The sequence below is a fragment of the Mauremys mutica genome, chromosome 1, assembly GCF_020497125.1.
Source record: "Mauremys mutica isolate MM-2020 ecotype Southern chromosome 1, ASM2049712v1, whole genome shotgun sequence".
NCBI lineage: Eukaryota > Metazoa > Chordata > Testudines > Geoemydidae > Mauremys > Mauremys mutica.
Genome location: NC_059072.1, coordinates 87,045,536 through 87,069,473, shown reverse-complemented (window position 1 = coordinate 87,069,473; position 23,938 = coordinate 87,045,536). Strand labels below are relative to the sequence as shown.

The 23,938-nt window shown below is 43.6% G+C and overlaps 1 protein-coding gene across 3 annotated transcripts; it reads right to left on the bottom strand.

Annotated features, from left to right (window-relative positions):
* Positions 1 to 367: 367 nt before the first annotated feature.
* On the bottom strand, positions 368 to 21,634 carry ACTR6 (actin related protein 6). Of its 3 annotated transcripts, none has more exons than XM_044981956.1 (11): positions 21,520 to 21,634; positions 18,143 to 18,260; positions 16,590 to 16,658; positions 14,715 to 14,838; positions 9,475 to 9,610; positions 9,336 to 9,392; positions 8,013 to 8,111; positions 7,459 to 7,537; positions 4,148 to 4,319; positions 2,904 to 3,042; positions 368 to 1,418 (listed from the first exon to the last, which is right to left on the bottom strand). In XM_044981956.1, exons 1-11 carry the CDS (start codon positions 21,585 to 21,587, stop codon positions 1,289 to 1,291), a joined length of 1,191 nt encoding a protein of 396 aa, XP_044837891.1. In that variant the 5' UTR covers positions 21,588 to 21,634; the 3' UTR covers positions 368 to 1,288. The 3 variants fall into 3 exon arrangements, 2 of the variants coding, with proteins under 2 accessions (XP_044837891.1, XP_044837899.1); XR_006572760.1 differs by lacking the exon at positions 368 to 1,418 and adding an exon at positions 3,615 to 3,749 and having other exon boundaries at positions 2,911 to 3,042; XM_044981964.1 differs by lacking the exon at positions 368 to 1,418 and having other exon boundaries at positions 2,910 to 3,749.
* Between the last annotated feature and the right edge of the window lie 2,304 nt (positions 21,635 to 23,938).

Below are 23,938 nucleotides of genomic sequence, written 5' to 3'. Positions count from 1 at the left end.
GGAAAAATCCCTATAAAACTGGACTCTAAAGACTGAGGACTTTGAGTCTATGGTTCTGATACCAACCTCCAGGAGCATCAGATGCATCTGACACAGACTCGGCTCCATCCTCATGACCAAGATACCTGGCCAGTAACTTGGCATGAGCAACATCTAGGCTGGTAACTATAACATCTATACAGAACCTGAATGAATGATTGTGTGAATGAATATGTGTGTGTGTGTATAAGGAATAAGTAGTAATAGAAATAAGTAGGAAAACATTGCCTTTTGTTTTGTTATGGTATTTACAATAAGTGTGGCATCTTTGCCTTATCCCTCTTAATAAGATCCTGCTGGTTTTTATTATATTGGTACAACATTTATACATCAATAACAAATATTCATGGCACTTGATGGGTCTATATCAAAGTTTACTATCTAAACTAAGTGCAACAGCAAGGGAGAATAAGGGGGGGGGTATGGAAGGACAAGGATTAAAATAGAGACCTCAGATGGTGGTGTACTCTACATAATTCTAACTTTTTTTTTAAAATCATTTCATATTCAAAGGTGAGTCCAGTACTCAAAATAAAGGGCAGAGTTAGAGTCAGTGCTGGAAGGCTAACAAAGTAGTTAATCTGAAGACTTAATTGTGTTTTGTTTTTTAAACTACAGGTGAGAGCTGTGCAAAGGGGTAATCTCTGTTGTATAGATTTATCCTAAACTTATAAAAAAAAAGAAAATATTCAGAAAGTTGGGGTACATTCCACAGTGGAATAATTACACTTTGAGTTTAACCATTCACTGAGATAATTACAAGAAGTCAGAGTAAGCCTTTCATAGGATTTTTTCTCCCAGGACATGTTAAAATGAGCTCCAGGTTAAAGAGTATTTGATGCAAATTATTCTGCATACTATTTCAGTAAAAAGACAACAGCATTCATGGTGGAAGAGAAAAAGTTTAGACTAGTGCTTCTATACAATTGTTTTACACTAATCTTCAAATATTTTTTTTTCATGCCATTAATAGGTAATTCACTTTTTTAAAGTAAAATAACACAATTATTGAAAAATATTAGTAAGGATGGAATACAATAAGATAAAATGACAAAGCACAATATATAACAGTCTTTAGTGCTAGTTTAAAATCTGTGAAAATAAAGCTATTTACACTAATTCATTGTACATTCCTAATTATAGGAAAGAAAGTTAGAATACAGTTCTAATTTACATAAAATAGTTTGTAGTTCAAATAAGTTCCATTCAAAGTGAAATAGTGGAGTATCACTATCTCCAAATGTGCCTCTTAAATATCAAATTTCTCTTCACAAATACAGTGTCCATTTTCTTCATAATCTTCTCTAGTTACTACCATATCCTCAAAATCATCATTTTCAGAAATCAACTTTCCACCTTCCCAAGAATAAGTAATAGGGCTGGGGGGGAAAAAAAAGTTACCACACACGTTAGTTTTAAATACTTCAAATTATGTAGTATTTTGAAAAAGTGAGACCATCATTTTAGGGCTTTTATTTAGAAATTAGCCACAGCCATTAATAAAATGTAAAACAAGACATTATGCCTATACATTAGGACAATCTGCTGAAAAATTGCATCCCTTAGAAAGATGCAAAGGGGGCCCGGCTCAGAGTATTCCAGATCTTTTTAGTGGGTTTATGAAAATTTTAAATTGGTAACCATGTATTTTTTAGGAATGGTAAGTGAGTCCTGCATTGAGCTTCAGCAACAAATATTTGATGAAAACTTTTACAAGTTCATCGTTGGTGCCATACTTCACCCAAGTTATATTTTCAAAATGACAGTACCCATTTAAGGAAATCAGAACAACTTAATTGGGCTAAAGAATGGTGGTGAATTGGTATCAGAACTCATGAGATGACAACAAGAGCATGATTTCTATTAAACAGAAGAACCTTTATATAGCTATATCACAGATCTATATAGGTTTAGCAGAAATAGAGGCTTTAGTTTAAAACTGTTTTATTATAGCAGGCATGTACCAGTTATTTGATTATCATGTTTTGAGGTTCCTCAAAGAGGCCAAATAACTAATTTCCATGGGTAGAGACTGTTTTCCTCTAAAAATCACACTTCACATTTATAAGGCTAACTAAAATAAATAAATAATTCTGATTAAGTTATTCTTCAAAGGTGAATGGCTTGTACTAACAAAACTGGTTTGGAGCCCGTGGGTATGATACAGTGATCTAAGCATTTGGTTCAAATGAATGTTTCAAACCTAAAGTTCAAATCTGAGCTGGACTGACCAGTCTTCCATCCTTCCACAGTAGATAAAATTCCCATACAATGTATTTATTTGGTGGGGGAGTCTTTAGGATGAGTTTTTGAACCTACATTCTCGCTAGTCTGCACAGACATTAATGATTCCATAATTAATTTTAAGAGAGGGGAATATCTCTCCTGGAACTCCTGTCACTGTCAGTCATCCACCCTGCTGCTACTCTCCAAATCCCAGAAGTGCTGCAGGTATCAGTGATATGGTATGTATAATGTTTATAATACTTGGGAATTCTTCAAAATAAGAGAGATGAAAATAATCCCCCTGATCTTGCAAATTCATAAGCAACTGGTTAACTCTGCTGCTGTGAATGGTTTCGTTAATTTCAATGGAACTACTCACAGAAGTAAACTTAAGCACACGTGTAAGTGTCTGCAGGATTGCAGCAAGCACAATATAGCTCTGCAAATGCACTTTAAGTACTGAGTTACAACATCCTTCCAGTCTAGTTTTGGGCCACTTGAACAGATTATGGAATATAAAGATGACACAGATAAGAATCTTTAATTAGCAGAAGGAATCCTACTTTACAATTTCTATTCTGTTAGGAGAACCAAACAGTAAAATAGATGCATTTTTATTTATACAGTTTAGGACTTACTTTTCTGGCAGAACAACAGAAACATCATAATCAGTTGGAGTGAGGCATCGAACTTCAGAGTAGACTCGATCCCTGAAGCCTGGGAAAAGGGTATTTCCCCCAGTCAGTACAATATTCTTGAAGAAGTGAGGCTGCATTTCTTTAAACAAAACCAAAATAGATGTATTTAGCTTAAGATTCTCCAATTTCTTCATGTACATTAAGTTAAAGTGGACAAGAATTAAAACTAATGTTTTTAACTACACTTTAGATAATGTTCTAAATATATTAAATACATACTGGTTATATTTAGATAAAGGATATTGCATGGATAACTGTAAGCCATAGGATGTGCACATATCAAGAGGCGCCACTAATTAGGTGATAATCACAAGTGTGAAACTAGTTTTCTTGTGTGACAGGTGAATTTGATGAACTGCACCCTTTTTAAATATGAAAACTTTCATTAGTGTCCCTCTGCTTTGTGAGGCTTTCAAAATTTGTCTTTTAGAAATTTGTTATTTAAAAATGTTGGATTTCATGAATGCTCTCAAACAGCCCAGTTTAGGGGAAAGAAATAGTATCAACATACAAGAGATTTTAATTTTCATATTTTTAGAATGAATGTAGTTTTGTGGATCTGATGCTACAGCTGTGAAGTGACACCACATAGTCATGAAAATTTTCCCCTGCAGAAGTTTGACCATATTAATTAGAAATGTATCTACATACCTATTAACACGTGCATTGTCATGTTACAATTGTTGCTTCCACAGAATACAACACAGCCAGAAGGGTGATTAGTTTTCATTTTTAAGATTCAGTGGCCTCATTTGCCAGCATGAATTATTCCCTCCTCTCCCAACACTAAAAGGCATTTTAAAATAAAAATGAAATTAAGTTCAAGTGCAGTCATGAGGATTCCATCCTCAGAGGAAAGAATTCAATGTGGTTGTGTTTTGTACTAGAAAATGAACTCATGAGGTTTCCAGCCATACTGTTATATTTTATCTGAAGCACAAATAGAAACCAATCAGCTTACCAGAGTAAGCAAGTATTTCCATAACAGGAAATATTAAAGAAAACTACAAAAGAGCTCTGGATTAACTAACATTCACAAGGAGTTAAAACTGTTTCACTTTTAATCAATTTTTAGTTCCTTAATTCCTGGCACATAAAGTATGCTAGGCTTCTGATACACTTTGGATTCTAACAAAAATATTCAGACTGCAAGAATACATTTCAAAACATTGCAACCACTATACCTTCAGGCAAATTCTGAATTGAATAAACAATGGCTTCAGGAATTCCCATTTCTTGTATGCCAATATCTGAAGGATGGAAGAGAATTTCTGGAACAGCAAATCTCTCATTTGCTAGACGAAGTATTTGTTCCCCAGTCTTGTATTTTCCACTTAACACCATTTCTTCCCTTGGCTAAATTAGGCAGACATGAATGATAACTATCTCTTAAAAAGGGAAGAACACACACCAGAGTAACAAATTTATCTGATCTCATTGTTTACATATTATTCACCTGTTATGGATGGTTCTGAAGGTAGTATCTTCTATATATCGAGTCACGTATCATGCACAAGTCTTAGGGAGCGGACATCTGTTCCAGAATGCTTTGTAATCCCTTACTCTAGTCTTTAAGCATGAGAATTGTGTCCGATGTTAACTTTTTACTGTCGTACTGAGCAGACAGTGGTGTCAACTTGAATAGCATATGAAAGCATTTTGGTGCTGCATTTTTGAAGGAGCCCCATTCCAGACTCTGCACTGACACCTGCAGTTTTGCCTATGCAAGATTAGTGCGCACTTAGGTACTTCTGAAAATTTTACCCTCTCTCTCTCTAAATTACACATTTACCAATAAGCAATTTTTCAAAGTCTGAGTATTAGATTTGTGTTATTCTAGCAGGAGAATATTTTTTCACCCTCCTAACTCAAAAAAGATATTTGATCCTTGCAAAAAATATATTGCCTTAGGATGGAGTACAGGCATGGAAAATTTCAGCCCTAAAAGGTGAGTTATTAACAAAAGAAACAGGCAACTATAATGGAAGACAGTCTCCCATTCTTAATTATCGCAATTTCTATTGGTAACCATGCTAATACACCTCTACCCCGATATAAAGGGACCCGATATAACACGAATTCGGATATAACGCAGTAAAGCAGCGCTCCGGGGGGCAGGGCTGCGCACTCCAGCAGATCAAAGCAAGTTCAATATAATGCAGTTTCACCTATAACACAGTACGTTTTCTTGGCTCCCGAGGACAGCGTTCTATCAGGGTAGAGGTGTAACATTTATCCACAACACTTACTGACTATAACTTAAGTGTCTGAGTTCCAAGAAGTAGCAAAACTTCTCAGGATAGCATGTGAAACAGTTGAAAGATACCAGAATCAGAATTGTGCCTTATGACTGCACTTTGATATAGAACTTTTAAATTACAGCAAAGGAAGTTATATTTAACTAGTCTTGGCAGCATTCGATCTTAAAATTGATAACTGTCAGCAAACACCATTTCACCTGATACACTGAAATCAACAAAAAAATAATCACTAATAGTTGAGGTGCCTGCAAAGATCAGTTGTCACTAGCCATGAGGAGAGCCTTTTGCAGCTCTGCTGTTATAGGAGTGAGTGAGTGGGTGGGTTCCCTGTGCTGTCTCAAGGCTGGTGACACCTGATTCATGCAGGCACAAGGTGCAGTGGCGAGGCTGCAGTCCTGGCTAGGCAGAGCAGAGGCTCCTAGCGACAACGACTGCAAGGAGGAGGCGGCCAAGGCCACACAGCTGCTGAATGGCTTCTGGGGCAAAGGGAGCCCTCTGCAGCCCCAATGGCACAGACCCCTCTCATTTACAAGCTGGGAGTCTGCTCTGCCCTGCCAGGACTGCAGCCTTCCCCACACTGGACCCACGGTCATGCAGGGAGTCCTCTGCAGCTCCACTATCATGGGAGTGAGGGAGGAGGGCCATGACAGCAGAACTGCAGAGGGTTCCCTGCACTACAGTGGGGCCGGTGAGAACTGATCCCGGCATGCTCAAGGTGCGTGGGAGGGTGCAGTTATCCTGGCTTAAGGGAGCAGAGACCCCTGGCTAGGACTGCAAGGAGTATGATGGAGCTGGCAGCTGCAGGGGAGCAGTTCCTGCCTGGTGAGTTAGTGGGGCCAGTGACACGGGATCCCTGCAGGCACAAGGTTCAGGGAAAACTGTGGTCCTGGCTCTGCAGAGCAGAGATGCCCAGCCAGGACTGCAAGGAGGAGGAGGGAGAGGAGGAGTTGTCATCCCCAGCCACAGGGGAGGGCACCCTGATGCTGAATGGCTCCATCCCCAGGCAGGAGCCATTCAATAGCAGATGGCCTCCCCTGCGGCCAGGACATGTCCTCCTCCTTGCAGCCCTGTCCAAGGGTGACTGCTATGCCCCACTAGGAGCCTTCCCCACACCATGTGCCTGCAGGGATCCAATCTCACTGGCTCCACAGCTGTGCAGCGAGCACTCTGCAGCTCCACTGTCATAGCCCCACCTGCTCACTCACCAGCCAGGAGTGTGGGCAGGAACTACACAGCAGTGGGGTGGTCTCCCACACAGCCAGAGCCTCATCCTCCTGCTTATAGTTCTGGGCAGGGGTCCCTGCTCCATCAGGCCAGGCCAACCACAGCTTCCCCCGCACCTTGCGCTCTGGTGTCTTGGGCCCTTTGGCTGCACAGGGAGCCCCCTGCAGCCCTGCTGTCAGCACTGCCTTAACCCCAGCCCTACCCCCAACTGCAAAAATAAAAAGTTAAAAATTGAAAAGTATCATTAAAAATCATATTTGAAAAAAACTGAAAATCAAATTCTGCCATGCCTAATTATAGCTAAGGCTGCATGTCTTTCCGGGAGGTCACGGAGGTCCTGGGGAAAAAAAATCACAGAATCTGTGACCTCTGCAGTGGCTGGTGTGACTGACCCTGGGGCCACCTGAGCAACCGAGGCAGACCTGGGACCAGCCACACCAGCCACTGGTCAGCTGGCCCCAGACAGCTGGTCCTGGGCCGGGCCCCGGGCTGCCCCACCCGCTCCGAGCACCTAAGTTTTAATTACGGGTATTTATATAGTACAAGTCATGGACAGGTCAGGGGCTGTAACTTTTTGTTTTTGCCCGTGACCTCTCCATGACTCTTACTAAAAATACCCGTGACTAAATCATAGCCTTAAATTATAACCATATAACAAACAACAGGTAAGACAGTTTTGAGAAGGTGATCAAAATTAGGACATAACATACTTCATATTTTACACTGGAATGAGAAATACAGGGCTAGATTGAGATACTGAGCCTATGGTATTCTAGCTGATTTTCAGATGTTGGATAAAATATCTAAGAATACCTATGTGACTTTGAAAATCTGTTAAACTTGAACCCCTCTGTCACTTACTTTTTTTGGAAAATTTTACCAATTAATTCCTAATGCAGAAAATATTCCCAGTCAGTATCATATAAAAAAAAATTCCACCCCTCCTCCCTCACTACCAAGGAAGACGACGAAAAGAGAGTATTCCAGAAAAGGCTGACAGTCATAATTACCTTACAAAACCCTTTTTTGATTGTGCTGAAGTCTGGCAAAACATAGTCTATCATTACTGTATTTTCTTCCCCTTTCAACCTGGAAAAGACAACAAGCTTAGAATAGAACAGAGGTAGGCAACCTGCGGCACGTGAGCTGATTTTCAGTGGCATTCACACCGGGTCCTACCCACTGGTCTGAGGGATTCTGCATTTTAATTTAATTTTAAATGAAGCTTCTTAAACATTTTAAAAACCTTATTTACTTTACATACAATAGTTTAGTTATATATTACAGACTTATAGAAAGAGACCTTCTAAAAACGTTAAAATGTATTACTGGCACGCAAAACTTTAAATTAGAGTGAATAAATGAAGACTCGGCACACCACTTCTGAAAGGTTGCCGGCCCCTGGAATAGCTAAAGTATGCCAAATCCTGGAGGCCGTACTCAGGTAAGAGTCTCTTTCACTTAAGGGGGAGTTTTGCCTGAATAAGGATGGTGTTATTTGGCTCTACACAATTAGATTATTTGGAACTACCTCCTTTCAAATTTGGCAACATAGTAAACTTACTTAGCAATCTCCATATCCTTGTAAAAATCCTGAGACACATAACATACATCTTCTTTCACTTGATTAATTACATGAGTTTCATCCATAACGTGTAGCTGCCTATAAAAAAATTAAAAAGTTAGAAAACAGATCATCCTGAACATACATTTATAATTATTCTTTTTCACTATTGATCAGTTCTTGCAGTTTTCAAATTGCAAGAAGTTGACATTTTAATATGTACATTAACTTATATATAAGCAGTTTTGACATGTAGAAATGAGAGGGTATTTTTACTCTTTAATCCAAACAACGTAAAGCCGTCAACACTAAGAACTGTGGCCACGATCTTGCATCCAGTCTGCTAGCAAAGATGCCTGCACAGGGTCAGTTATAGAGGATCCCAATACAGGATGCGAGCCTTAGTGCAGTGGTTCCCAAACTTTTTACTAAGATGACTCACCAACTGCCTTTTGTCTTTTTTTGTGACTCACCATTACATATAAACACCTCCGCTTCATCACCATAACCCTAATTCCCACCCAGTGCGGAAGGGAGACGCCAAAAGAGGAGAGGTTGGAGAATGAGCCTGCCACACACACTCTGCAGCATCAGCTCCTGCCTTGCGGGACTGTGCTACACTCTGGGTGGCCAGGCCAACTGGTATTTGAGCGAGTGGTATGGATGAGAGACAGCTGAGCCAGACCTGAGTGGCACTGCAACCCCATGCACCTGGTCGCAACACCCAGAACGGGGAGTCAGGCCCAGCCCAGTGGGACAGAAGCCACTACTATGGGGTGACTGCAAGTCAGGCTCACTCTCTGACTGCATCCCTTCCTCCCAGGGCATCTCCTCCACACTGGGCTGGGGAAGTGTATGTTTACTTAGGGCTCCATGACCCATCTAGACCCTTCCTGCAAACACTGGCTTAGTGAGTTCTACTCACTGTTCAGGTGGAATTAAACTGTCAATTTCTCAGAGCTGTGCCATCTTATCGGTCAAGTAGAAATCTGGCTACAGCTTTATTACTATAATGACATCTCAGAAAAAGTCACAGGGCCTGATTCTGTAAGGTACTTAAGCATATGTGTAACTTGAAGCACGCAAGTAATCCCAGTGAATGGGATTACTGACATCCTTAATATTATGCAACTGCTTTTGGTACTTTGCTGAACTAGAGTCTTACGGTGTTAAAATGGTAGCTGAAGCTCAAGATGTCATTTTACAGGCTTTCCTCTTCTTCAAAGAGGGCTTAATCCTAAACTTAATTTAATTAAAAGACATCCATTGACTTTAATTGGCTTCTAACCAGGCCTCAAGTGTCTACAGTTAGCACAATTTTACCTGTAAGAGATTATCTCCTTTAGATGATTGGTTAAGAGCTTTCCTCCAACATTAATCCTAAAAAGAAATAAATATTTTCTGTCATCATTCGCTTCAGACATATCAAAAAAGCCACCTGTAAAGAAATAACGCAGTTTACCTAATAATTGCCTCTTTCTTCTTTTTACTTCTGCAGTAAGGTACAATATGTGTAAAGGAGTAGCCACTGTCCACAATGATACAACATAGCTCGGATGGATTGTCCCGGAAATATCTATGTGCACTGAGAGCCCCGGCTGAAACACAAAAATGCCAACCCATATTTATTTATAAATCTAAAATTCATCTAAATAGATATAGTTCCTATCCCATATTTTAGGTGCCTTTGGCAGAACTTCGGTAACTCAATACAGAATAGCTCCAGCAGCACAATTTCACCCACAGCCAAAGTTAATCAAACATAATACCCCACCTTCTCTCAAAAATAACAGACTTTATTCAGCTTTGTCCTTCCCAAAAGCCCAAGTAGATAGATTTTGCAGTGTGCCCAGGTGATTCATAGATTCCAAGGCCAAAAGGGACCGTTCTGATCATCTAGTTTGACCTCCTGTCAGAACTTCCCCAAAATAATTCCTAGAGCATATCTTTTAGAAAAAGATCACACCTTGATATAAAGGCTGTCCGTGCTGGAGAATCCACCACAACATTTGGTAAATTGTTCTAATAGTTATTACTCACTGTTAAAAATGTATGTCATCTTTCTAGTCTCAATTTGTCTAGCTAGTCAATTTTCAGGTTATTTTTGACCAATTATATAACATCTTTCATTCCCACAGTGCTTTATATAAAGGAGTAACTTAATCAGGCATTGAAATACAGTCACTGCTGGGGTGGAATGTGATAACAATTCTAATAGAAACACTACACAAACTCAAGGGGGATGTTGGAAGGGAAGCATACCTTTTAAAATGCTTGTTGTACAACAATTATACAGCTTTCCACACATACTCCTCGACCAAGAAGCTACACTTTCAGTTAGAGGTAGTATTTGAAGATTATAATTATTTACCTCATTAATCTAAAAAAAATTCTGAAAAAGTTAGATTACAAGTGCTCTTCACTATGTATACAAAAAGATTCTTCTTTGCATTTATTTAAACTAAAAACCATCAAGATAAGGAAATACATCTCTATGCCATCTTTTAATTGTGGTATTCCATTTGGCATTTTAAGATCTTGTATAAAAGCTCTTAACAGTTCCATTGCATTCCCTTGTTAAAATACATGTAAAGAAATCCATTTGAGAGCATGCAAAACAAAATATTATTTTTCCCCACTTGAAAGAACTGACAATCTCAAGATGATATTTTCAAAAAAGGGGAATTAAAAGTGGTTTGAGGAACCACACTGCCCGTCCCCTAAGTCTCCATTGGGTATTTGTGATTTGACAGTCTCAGAGGAATTTAAATACTGGGTAAAACAAACTGGAAAAAGGGAAATAGTTCTCCTTCTCCACCAGCTTTCTAGTTACACTAGTGTGAATATTAACTTTGTGCCCCTTTAATTATCAATTATAGCTATACTGATTTCTTAGTTTTGGCTACAAACATCACAAACAGACACAACGTCCCTGAAAAGAAAGAGAATCCACTCTAATTCTAATTATGCTGGGTATTCTGTAGAACTATAGGATCAAGAAACTTTACAAACTCACAAATGGATTAAAGAAGCTTTTTTTAAAAGACAGCAGAGTGCATCATAACCAGAAGTTATCTTTATGAGAAAGACTGTCTTTTGAACCATAGTTTTCCTTAGTATATATAACTTAAAAAGTACAGTAGAACCATGGGCGCCAACTTATATGGGCTCTTGGAGCTAAAGCCCCAGGAATATTCATAATCAGGGGCTCTGCTCCACCAATATTTGGAGCTAGATTTTTCCCCCTCCCCGGAGCTTCCCTGCCTGAATGTAAAGAGAGCGCACAGCGCGTCTCTCTCTCCTTTGCTGCTGCTGCCGTAGCCTAAGGGCTGCAGCATTAGCATAAGAGGAATGCTAACTACTGCTGAAGCACTCAGGAGGGGGAGGGGAGTGGAGGGGGCCTCCCCTCCCCTCCCCTGCCCCTACCTGGAGGAGACACAAACGGGCCAGGAGACAGACATCATTCACCTTAGCAGCTGCTGGGGCTTCCGTGAGTGTTTGACCCTATGATTCCCCCCCTGCCCCAGCCCCAGCCCCTACTCCTACCCCCAGTGAGGCACAGCAGGCTGCACAGGGGAGGCAGGAAGCCACATGTGAAGGCAATGCCCCCTCCCCCAGCACCCACCAACCCACCCGCCACAGGAGGGATGGGAGAGGGAGGCTTCCTAGACCTGAGCAGCTGGGGCTTGGGTGAATTTTATGACACCCTGCTCCCCCGTCCCATAGCCAGCCACCACCCTGCCTACCCCACTTCTGCCCCATGCTGGGCAAGGGGCAGCCCCATCCCCCATCCACAGTGAAGTTATGGTGAGGGACAGCAACATGGAAGGCCACCTGTGCCCCCCCCCCTGTACCCATCATAGGGGAGGGGAGTGAGCTTTCTGGACCTGAGAGGGGCTCTAGGAGCATGTGCAGAGTGTGTGCCCCGTGGGGGGCAGGAGGGGTCCCTCCCCTGGAGCTTGCTGCTGCCAGTGGTGGTGATGGGGAGTCCTCTCTGGCCCTAGCCCTGGGGCAGCCTGTCTGCACCCCAAGTTCCTCATCCTCAGCCCTGCCTCACCCCAAAGCCTGCACCCCCAGCACCGAGCACGCTCCTGCACTGTGAACCCCTCATCCCCAGCCCCACCCCAGAACCCTCACCTGAGGGGAAAAACATGCAACTTAAATTTGGTGGTCAGTTTGGAGTATCATTGTATTTAGCACAATATTTGATTATTTTACACCCTTCAAAGTATGTAACTGGTCGTATACAGGTGTTTTCTCTGAATACTGTCTGTGTACCTCAGTTTCCCCAATGCATTTCTTAAGGCTCTAGATGGTGGGATAAGCGGGTGTGATTGTTGTAAAGCCCTAGAGGGCCAGTGTGATGCCATCTGCACAGAGAATGGCTGCAACCCTGCCTCCAGGCAACTGATGGCCTGGGCCACTCTCCTGCAAGGTGCCAACTGAAGGTGTTGGAGAACAAAGAGATCAGGTGGCCTCCTAATGCTTGGAAAGGAGACAAAGGCCAGAGGAGGGAGTGTCAGTGCCTGTGCAGACTTCCGGGAAGTGCATGGTGTGGAAGGAGATGCTGGGATGCTTTGGAACAACTCCATACAAAGCCAGTCAGGACTCTGGGGGAGCCTCCTCTCTGAGCATACTGTCTCCAGGGCAAGAAGCTTACACCTTCCTGGGTCTGACCTCGGAGCATTCAGCATGCCCTTCCACACTGTGCACTTTCCGCAGCGAGTCTGCCCAGGCAGGTCCTGGGGCAACCAGAGGTCCCTGCACCCCAACTCCGCAGTCAGATGTGACTCTCAGCCAGACAGTAAAACAGAAGGTTTATTAGATGACAGGGATACAGTCTAAAACAGAGCTTGTAAGTACAGAAAACAGGACCCCTCAGTCAGGTCCATCTTGGGGGGTGGGGAGCCCAGACCCAAGTTCTGGGCCTCTCCCGATTTCCCCAGCCAGCTCCAAACTGACACTCCCTCATCTGGCCTTTGTGTCTCTTCCGGACAAGGAGGCCACCTGATCTCTTTGTCCCCAACACCGTCAGTTGGCACTTTGCAGGGGAAACTGAGGCACCCACACAGTATTCAGAGAAAACATTAAGAACATTCCCACTTTGTCACCACAGGTGCAACAAAATTTAATACCGTATATAAGGTATTAATAGGCAAGTGCTGCTTCTGACTTTCCACTTTTAATTGACCCTTGTAATCTTGTGGTGCTGACGCATTGTAGCTTCATTTTATATCAGCTTACAGGGTGAGAGCGCGGGGGGGGGGGGAGGGACCACCATTTTGGGCCCCACCAAAAATTATACGAACCTGCCGCCTATGAGTAGAACCTCAGAGTTATGAGCACCAGAGTTACAAATGACCAGTCAACCACACAACTTATTTGGAACCAGAAGTATGAAATCAGGCAGCACCAAAGACCACCCCTCACCCCCCAATAAAGGCAAATACAGTGCAGTATTGTGTTAAACATAAACGACTAAAAAAAAGGGGGCAAGTTTAAAAAAAGATTTGATAAGGTAAGAAAACTGTTTCTGTGCTTGTTTCATTTAAATAAAAGGCAGCATTTTTCCTCTGCATAGTAAACTTTCAAAGCTCTATTAAGTCAACGTTCAGTTGAACACTTCTGAAAAAACACCCATAATATTTTGTTCAGAGTTACAAACATTTCACAATTATGAACAACTTCCATTCCCGAGATGTTCGTAATTCTGAGGTTCTACTGTACTTCCAAAGAGGAAACATACAAACACAGAGCCCATTTATATATTCTGCTCCCATTTATATCAATAAAAGCATGATTAGGCCCACAGTGTCCAATGTGTAATAAAAAATTAACATGAATAGTTTATATTAATGTCTATGTTCAGTTACTTGAATTTTTGAAATATTTTTCAAAAACAAAGAAAATTGGGACTATAAAACATTCCCCAGAAAAAAAGGTAAAACATTTATTTTATATGTTCAAGTCTAAGACAGATGACTATTATTTCAAGGCCAGTTTTAAAAAAAGAAACCAACACATCTTTCCTGTAATTTCAGCATAACACTACCAGTACTAAAATTTGTTTAGAATTCATCTAAAACCTGACTGAATAGCTTGCAAAGACCCTCCCCACGTGCACTGACAACTCATCCCTCCCCTACTTTTATAACATCATCAGAAAGGGCACTGTATGATGATTCATGTCACTAATTTCATGTGTTCTGCAGGATAGGAAGTAGTATATAATTGTAGCACTGTATTTCATGGGCCACTTCAAAAAGTGAATGAGAACTGTCAGAAACTCCATACAAATATAGCCAAGAAACAAGTAGTAGTGCAGTCTCTTTCACATACTACCTCATCTCAAGAAGTCTCAAACATTCCTGTCATCAGAAACCAACTTAAAAACAGAACCTTGACAGAAAGGAGCGTCAAGACGAAAGTGACTTTCTGCCTACACTGATTCCCCCCCCATTTCACTTTGTGTTTCTTGCTGTTACATATCAGAATCCTCTCACTTAATTATTATAAATATAGAGAATATAGAAGAAACATTAGATGTGTATGCACAACTGAATATAGGTTAGAGAAATAAAAAGTTAAATACTACTCTATAGAGTCATGGAAACAAATGAAGTAATTTCTTTGGCACATTATTTTTAAATTGGGAAGTTAGCCTGGAGCACATTAATGCAGAGCAACAAAATATATACTCACCATTTACTCTAAGAACTGCTTGAAACTGATATTCTTCAAATAAAATTTCATTCATAGAGTCTTGTATTGAACTGAAGTTAAAATAAGGTTCAGTAATAATAATATTTGTATCTACAAAGTCCACCTAGGGGGAAAAAATAAAGTTCTGTTCCCAAACAACATTTTAGAAACTACTATCCATATTATTTACATTTTGTGGTATGTAACAACCACCATGCTGTATAAAATTTCTCCCAGGCCTATTACAGATATGAGTGCTACCAGCTGCTTGTGGCACATGGGTTTTGGAGAAAAAAAAATTTATAAGAAACACTACGTGCACTGTCACTGCTACACCACACAATGTGTTAACATTTTTCAGGGCAGAATAGAATTATTTCATTTCCCTGTCCTATGCCGCCATTTTTAATGTTGTGGCTCTTAAGAACAACCTATCCCTTTATCTTTCCTCTACACTTCAATGGGTAATAATAAAAGAATATTTAACGTGTATACAAGAAACTTTACCCTAGTCCTACTAACTACAGAACTCTGCCACTTATATAGAAGCTTGATTCTTCTAGTAACCTGGGTAATATCCTGGTCTCAGTGAAGTCAATGGCAAAAATCTCACCGACTTCAGTAAGGCCAGGATTTCTTCCCTGCTCTTTCTACACTTACTCAGTTCTCAGACTTTCTAAAACAGGCCTTCACTAAGGGTACGTCTTCACTACCCGCCGTATTGGCGGGTAGCAATCGATTTTTCGGGGATCGATATATCGCGGCTCATCTAGACGCGATATATCGATCCCCGAACGCGCTCATGTCGACTCCGTAACTCCACCAACGCAAATGGCGGTAGCGGAGTCGACATGGGGAGCCGCAGATGTCAATCCCGCGCCGTGAGGACGGTAAGTAATTCGATATAAGATACTTCGACTTCAGCTACGTTATTCACGTAGCTGAAGTTGCGTATCTTATATCGATTTTCCCCCGTAGTGTAGACCTGCCCTAAGGTGTTTTCACCATAATGGGACTCAATGGGAACTAGAACACACAAGTCAATAGTTCCTTTCTTCAGTGCTCATTCTGCAAACTAGTACAAAACCATGGTAATAATGAGTTTCTTTAATGAACCCAATAGTTTAAAATCTTAAACCAGCCCAATTTCCCCACCCAGATCTATACAAAGAGATATTTTGAGGAGTTATTTTGGCTCCCAACATGTTCCCCTTTAAGTACTGTAAAGACCAGCCTTATAAGTTAGCGTCATCATATTTATTTCTCATAAAAAAAAATTAAGGCTAGAGCCGCCAATGCTCTTTTCATGCTAAACCATGTTGGTGAAGTGAGCAAAATAATATTCTATTAATACACTTTATAAATTCAACTTATTCATCGTAAAAATGAGAAATTCATGCACAGAAAATGACTACTTGATCCCAAAAGACTGTCAATGTAAATCTCAGCCCTTCTTCCACTTTTGTAACTGTCTCCTTCATGCAACAAAACCTGGTTCTTCAAATAAGTTATACTAATTAAGTCTATGAAAACAATTATCAAGTAACTTTTACTAGCTGAAGCGCCAATCTTGCAAACACATGTTTAACTTTACTCGGGTATCTAGTCCTACTCAAGTCACCACAACTACTTGTGTGAGTAATGTTAAACATGGGCTCTAGTTTGCAGAGTCATGGCCTGAATGAACTGAGCTCAAAATCATAGGTAACTCAACTTCCTAAATTTTAGATGTGAGCCCTTGTTGAATACTCCTGCAAAATTCATAAATTGGTGAATTCACCATTATATTCATGATTTGGAATATTTTTGTATTACCTCTAGTAATTGTTTTAAATCTGTATTTATAGATTTTTGTTTCTTAAGTGTTTTAGTTACCTGATACATTTCCTTCCCAAAAAGGTAATCCCAAACTTGTCTCTGAACATCCCAGTTCACCAAGTAACCCTATGGAAGTTTGTGGGGAAAAAAAGACATTCTTTATAAGACAATATTGCATATTTATTAACTATTCCACATCTGCAGAATTTCAGGCTTCCATCAGTAATTGTTAGATGGACTGATAACCTAACAAAACTCAGAAATAAGAGCTTCTTCTTTAAGATAATGGAAGCCCTTCCAAACCTATTTAAAGGGGTAAATGTTGTACAGCTACAAGCAAGAAGATCCAAAGATAAGTGATATTGTACCTCTGTTGTTCCCTATCATTTAGTTTAAATTATTGCATAGTAAGTTTACTAAAATATGAATCATGCTTCCTAAATTAGTATCTGGTGGCAGGTTATGGAAGCCACACTTCAGGCTTGATACTGAAGTTACACTGCTCTATCTGAAGTTTGTTTTATATATTGTTTATGCCTCTACAGTTGTAGCATATTGCATATATTAAACATAAACATTCATAGAATATTAGGGTTGGAAGAGACCTCAGGAGGTCATCTAGTCCAATCCCCTACTCAAAGCAGGACCAACACCAACTAAATCATCCCAGCCAAGGCTTTGTCAAGCAGGGCCTTACAAACCTTGAAGGATGGAGATTCGACCACCTGCCTAGGTTACCCATTCCAGTGTTTCACCGCCCTTCTAATCAAATAATGTTTCCTAATAGCCAACCTAGACCTCCCACACTGCAACTTGAGACCGTTGCTTCTTGTTCTGTCATCTGCCACCATTGAGAACAGCCTAGCTCCATCCTCTTCGGAACCCCTCTTCAGGTAGTTGAAGGCTGCTATCAAATCCCCTCTCACTCTTCTCTTCTGCAGACTAAATAACCCTAGTTCCCTCAGCCTCGCCTCATAAATCATGTGCCCCAGCCCTCTAATCATTTTCGTTGCCCTCCGCTGGACTCTCTCCAATTTGTCCACATCCCTTCTGTAGTGGGGGGACCAAAACTGGATGCAATACTCCAGGTGTGGCCTCACCAGTGCCGAAGAGGGAAATAATCACTTCCCTCAATCTGCTGGCAATGCTCCTGCTAATACAGCCCAATATGCCATTGGCTTTCTTGGCAACGATGGCGCTCTGCTGACTCATATCCAGCTTCTCGTCCAGTTTAATCCCCAGGTCCTTTTCTGCAGAACTGCTGCTTAGGCAGTCAGTCCCCAGCCTGTAGAGGTGCATGTGATTTTTTCTTCCTAAGTGCAGGACTCTGCACTTGTCCTTGTTGAACCTCATCAGCTTTCTTTTGGCCCAATCCTCCAATTTGTCTTGGTCAATTTGGATCCTATCCATACCCTCCAGCATATCTACCTCTTCTCCCATTTTAGTGTCATCTGCAAACTTGCTGAGGGTGCAATTAATCCCATCACCCAGACCATTAATAAAGATGTTGAACAAAACAGGCCCCAGGATCAACCCACAGCCTGTAATAGACCCTTAACCCACAGCCTGTAATAGACTGCATTGCTAAATCTAAAAAGCATCTTAATTACCTTCTGAAAAGGGAGAATGTAAAAGAGTCCGGAGGGATCTTTAATTTCATCCAGTTGATTGGCTGTAAAAGTTTTCAAGCGTGCTGTTTTTGATCTAAACTGGCAGTTGGGAATAACACTGAAAAAAAGTTAAGAATGTTTTCCTGTACATCATATCATATAGTAAAAAAAAAAAAATCATATTGTGCATTTTCACGTCAATTCCATAAATAGTTCCTTTTCCATAATATTCTGTGACTGTATTTTTTAGAAAGTAGCAGTTACCCTGGTTATTGCAAAACCACAAGATTGTTTTATTGTCTTGCCAATGACTCAACATACCGAATCAAACAGTAAAGTGCTAAAAGAAATTACAGAAACTTCCAACCACAGGTTAAGAACATTTTCCTTCCTTAACGATCACATTTTGTGGTTGCAAACTGGCCTGAGACAGTTGTCCAACACTAAATGGTCTGGGCCTAAGATACATGAAAAGATCACTTAAGGCTATAAGATAAAGGACCATAATCAATAACATGAAGTTAAAGCAAGAAAAAAAATCAAATTAGAAATAAATTCCCCCCCCTTTTTTTTTTTTAAAACAGCGTGGGTGATTAACCATTGGAACAAACTGCCAAGGAAATGATGGAATCTCCATCTCCTGATGTCTTCAAGGCTGGAAGATATGTTTTAGTTGGCAAGATACAGGGTTAACTAACTGAAGCTTTGCTGGTGCATCTCTCCAGTACCGGGAGGAGAATGCTGTTGCTACACTTTGTGTGAAATCTAAGCAGAAAGGAGCCCCCGTTTTGAAAATTCCCTGAGCCTTCCCTAGGGTTGCCAACTTTCTATTGGCACAAAACCTAACACCCTAGCCCCGCCTCTTCCCCAAGGCCCCACCCCCCACTCACTACATCCTCCCTGCCTCAGTGGCTCACTCTCCCCCCCACACACTCACTTTCACTGGGCTAGGGCAGGGGGTGGGCTGGGGCCAGAAATGCAGGGTTCAGGGTTTGGGAGGGGGCTCTGGGCTGGGGCAGAGAATTGGGGTGTGGGAGGGGGTGAGAGCTCCAGCTGGGGGTGTGGGCTCTGGAGTGGGGCTGGGGGTGAGGGGTTTGGGGTGTAAGAGGGGGCTCCAGGCTGGGGGTGGGGCTTTGGGATTCGGAATGTGGGAGGGGGCTGTGGGTTGAGGCAGGGGATTGGGATGTGGGAGATGGGAGGGCTCTGGGCTGGGGGTGCTGGCCCTGGGGTGGGGCTGGGGATGAGGAGTTTGGGGCGCAAGAGGGGGCTCCAGGCTAGGGGGTGGGGACGAGCAATACAGAGTGCTGGGGGGATGCTCTGGCCTAGGGGTGTGGGCTCTGGGGTGGGGCCAGGGATGAGGGTTTTGGGGTGTAGGAGGGGGCTCCGGGTTTGGGGCGGCTCAGAGTTGGGGCAGGGGGTTGGGACACAGGCTTACCTCCTGTGGTTCTTGGTCAGCAGTGCAGCAGGGCTAAGGCAAACTGCCTGCCTTTCCTGGGGCATAGCGCTGCGCCCTGGAAGTGGCCAGCAGGTCCGGCTCCTAAGCGGGGTTGGGGGGAAGGGAGGGGGCAGGAGGCTCCACCGTGTGTGCTGCTCTTCCCCGCAGGGACTGCCCCCAGTTCCCGTTGGCCGATCTGGTGCTCAGGGTGGGTGTAGCACGTGGAGCCCTGTGCGCCCCCAGCCTAGGAGCCAGACCTGCTGGCCACTTCCAAGGTGCAACGCGGTGCCCCAGGACAGGTAGGGACTAGCCTGCCTTAGCTCCACAGCACCACCAACCAGATTTTTAGCAGCGTGGTTGGGTGTGCTGACCAGAGCTGCCAGGGTCCCTTTTCGACCAGGTGTTCCGCTCGAAAACCAGACACCTGGTCACCCTAGCCTTCCTGCTCCTGGGCTGCCCCACCTGCAGCCCCAGCACTTGTTCCCCTTGAGATGCAGACAGCAGCGGTATTGCCAACTTCACGAGATCAATAATCATGAGTTGAACCCTCAAAAATAATGAGTTTGACCCAAAAATCATGAGGTTTTTTAAAAAAGAGGGCATTGTGTTTTTAGGTCAGTCTTAAGTCTACCCATCCCCAGGGTGTGTGCATGTGACAATTAGTAGTGTTGCCCACTCTCCCACATGTACTGGATAAGGTGATTTTGGCCCCCGCTACAGGAGCCCAGCTATTAATCTTGTCACCACCCAACCCACCTCATCTCAATTCAACCTCCCAGTCCCCATCATCACCACCCCATTAGATCAGCTCCCTAACTAATCAACCCTCACTGCCCTCAATTCACCCTCCCAGCACTCACCCCACCTGCTCAGAACCCACCATTAATACAGCCCTCCAACCCCATCAGCCCTCATCCTCCTCACTTCAGCCCCCCTGAAGTCACCAGGCCATAATTCAACCGTCCCAGCCTCACCCCTGCTCCTCTTTGGGTTCCTCAGCCTCCCCAGGCCTAGGGAGGCTACAGTGGGGTCCCCTCTCTCACTTCCCAGCTGACATTGGGGAGCCTTGGCTGAGGCTGACAGCAGGGAGCCCCAATCAACCAGGGCTGGTTGACAGCGGGCACCCCGGGGTGACTGTAGCTCCTACTGTTATCCCTAGCACCAACCAGGGCAGGTTGACAGCAGGAGGCTCACCTCACAGGGACTCCATGAGGAGGGATTCCTGCGGTCACCCCCAAGTGGCTGTGGCGCCTGTTGTCATGCTGACAGCAGGCGGTCCGGACACCGGAGATAGACTAAGGACCAGGGCTGGCTGACAGCAGGAGCCCCAGCCGCCACAGCACTTTCTAGGTAAAATTAATCCTGACTAATGACCTGGGGCACAGGCCCAAGCACCCATGGGGAAAAAAACAGGGGTGCTCAGCACCCACCAGCCACAGCTGTTTGGGGGCAGGGTCTCCGATCCGCTGTTTGGCAGCTGGGGAAGGCGCTTGGGGGAGGGCAAAGAGCTGGAAGCGGGAGCGGGGAGCCTCGAGGGAGGGAGGGAGCCACCGGGAAACACAAACGTCAGCGACTGGGACGTGGGGGCAGAACACGGAGCTGGCAGGATTTGTATTTTCAGCCGCGAGTCAGGCCCCGTTTTACTCTATCACGCTTGACTCCGGGGCGGCGGCAGGACCGGGGCGGGGCTGGATCATGTCCCGGGCTCACAGACTCCTCAGGCGGGGCCGAGCAGCAGCCCGCAGCGCAGGGGGCCGGGCCTGCAGCAGGAGCCGCCCCGCCACCTTCCGGAGCTAGAGCCGATAAACCAACGGAGCCTGAGAGGCGCAGGCCGCCTCACGGGCTCTCTCGGGAGCAGGGACCCGGCGGCGGCTCTACCGTGCGCAGCGCCGAGCACCGCAGGGAAGCGGCACGGGGACCGGGCTCTCGGCGGGGGACTCACGTGACGTGCGCGTGGCTGTAGCCGATCTTGGCATTATAGGCGCCGTTATCCAGCACCAGCGTCGCCATCTTCCTTCCAGCCCCGCCTCCACCTCCTCGGCGAGCAACTCATAGCGTCTGAGCGGCGGAACGTGTGCGCGCTGCATGATGGGGACGGGGAGGGCGCGAGAGGGCTGGTCACACGTGGTGCCCAGTCCCGCCCCCAGCTTTCCGCCATGACACTGGAGGCAAAGCCTGGCGGGGGGAGAGGAAGAGCCGCCCCCTCCGGTTCTGATGCGTCTTGCGCGAGGCCGCGGCTCTGCACCTGCGGGATCGTTACCCGGGGGAGGCGGCGCTGCGTCCCCACGGCGGCTCGGGCGGGGAGGCAGGGCCGGGGGCGCAGAGTCTCTCCGCCCCCGCCCGGGTCTCGCCGCCCAGCCCCTGGCAGGTCCGCCCCGCGAGCTGCGCCGCCGCCGCCGCCTGCTGCTTGTGGGCTCTGGCGGGGACTCAATTCTGGGATTTCTGATGGTAGCGAGAACAGCACCGGGTCGCGCCTCTGCCCGCTCCCTTCTTCCCTGGGGGTCCCTGATAGAAACGGGTCTGTGGTGAAATCTCTGTGCTACGCTTCCGGCGTGCTCAGGTGGGGAGAGGCAAATCCCTCTCCGCAGCCGCGAAGAGGAAATTATTGGTTCAGCCACAAAACAGCCTAGGGAAACCCAACCAAGTAACCGCATCCGTTGCATTAAGGAGAAAACAATTGAGAATCGCTGCTCTGTGGTATAGCATCAAAGGTACTAGAGTCACTCAGCCAAGGGTCAGGGTGAGTAAGGTAGCAGGCACTTGAGAAATTCTGAACATAAGATTTAAAAAAAATGCTTCTGCAGCAGTTTAGATACAGGACAGGTGATAGAATTTAATATCTTAAATGAAACTACTGTTATCACTAACTACAAGGTAAGAAATATGTAGTTAAACTTACAAACTAGAATAGCTTTAAAGGAGAGCTGTAGAGGGTAAAGTGAGTTTCTGCTATTATTGCTTCTCTTTTCTTAATGGAAAAAAAGAATGATTGAAAGGTTTCTGTTAATTCCCGGCCCCCCCTTGCTTGGGTTTTTTTTGTTTGTTTGTTTTTTTTACAAGAGAAATTCAAGTCTTGTTTATCCTGGCATATTTTGGCTAGTGATATGTCAATGTCAGTAGCACTCCAAGAGACAAGGATAAGAGCAGTCAAAAGAGAAAGGAACTTTGAGTCAGATTGTTAACAATAAATATGAAGCAAAATTTTAAATACCTATTTAATTCATATTCTGAAGTAACTCATGGGGGGGGGAAGGATTCAATATCTATATGCTTTCAATTACGATCTGATTGCTCATAATATACTTATCCTTTGACAACAAAAAATTATCCAGAAGAACCAGGAAACATCAGTCTTGACTTTCTGAGGTGTGTTGTTTTTTTTTTTAAATGAACATACTCAACTTTAAAGTCCCTTATAGGTTTTCTTTCACTTGAGTGGAAACCTTACTATTGCTGTTTTTTGAGACACTTCTCTTTTTGGTCCATCTGCTATTAAAGTCAGTGAGAATTTTGCCATTTATTACATACAATGGGGTCAAGATTGATCCCTCTGTCTTCCCTCTTGATTTCAACAGAGAGACAAGGTGCGTGAGGTAATATATTTTATTGGACCAGAAGTTGGTCCAGTAAAATATATTATTTCACCCACCTTGTTCTAGTGTCCTGGGACCAACAAGGCTACACTAATATTGCAAACAACATTGATTTTAATGGAAGTTAGGAGCCTAAATATCTTTGAGGATCTGGGCTTTAAAGCCATCCAGGTTATCAAGCTGTTCTGCAGTGGCTCAAGAGTATGGATTCCAACCTCAGAGCAGGCTGTTAAGCAACAGGACACAGACCCCAAATTGGTTATGAGTTCTATACTTAGACTTCACCAACAAATTATCAAGTGTAAATTCTTTAAGCACTATAACAGCCTTAACATGGAGTCACGGATAGTTTCCCCTTGGGTACTCTGATCTATTTTGCCACCCAGGTAAGTTTGTCTTTGTGACAGATGGTCCCTTACACCAAAAATCACAGCAATATTCAGGTTACTCCCAGTCCCAACGAATCAGTCACTTACCCCAGGTCACCTGCACCTGAGATCTCACACTAAAAACAGTGCTTGTAGTTGATTATAGCCAATCCTATCTAAAGCTTTATTAGCTAGGAAAAGAAAATAAGAGAATTTGTTTACAAAGTTAAAGTCGGTAAACATGTATAAACACAAAAAGTAATAGACACTTCCCTAATAAGCAAGCTCTATATGTTCTTTAGGGCTATTCCAGGCCAAGCATTAGGGATCTTTTGCTTATGCTTACTAATCCTGGCTCCTCAGAGTTCAAGCAGCATACAAGATAGTTGCTGCTTGTTAC

Coding starts and splice junctions, on each gene's coding strand:
- ACTR6 (XM_044981956.1), bottom strand. CDS start 21,587: ATGGCGACGCTGGTGCTGGATAACGGCGCCTATAATGCCAAGATCGGC. Junction 18,261..21,519: donor TACAGCCACGCGCACGTCAC/GTGAGTCCCCCG, acceptor ACTTTTTTTCAG/TGTTATTCCCAACTGCCAGT. Junction 9,393..9,474: donor AAGAAAGAGGCAATTATTAG/GTAAACTGCGTT, acceptor ATTTCTTTTTAG/GATTAATGTTGGAGGAAAGC.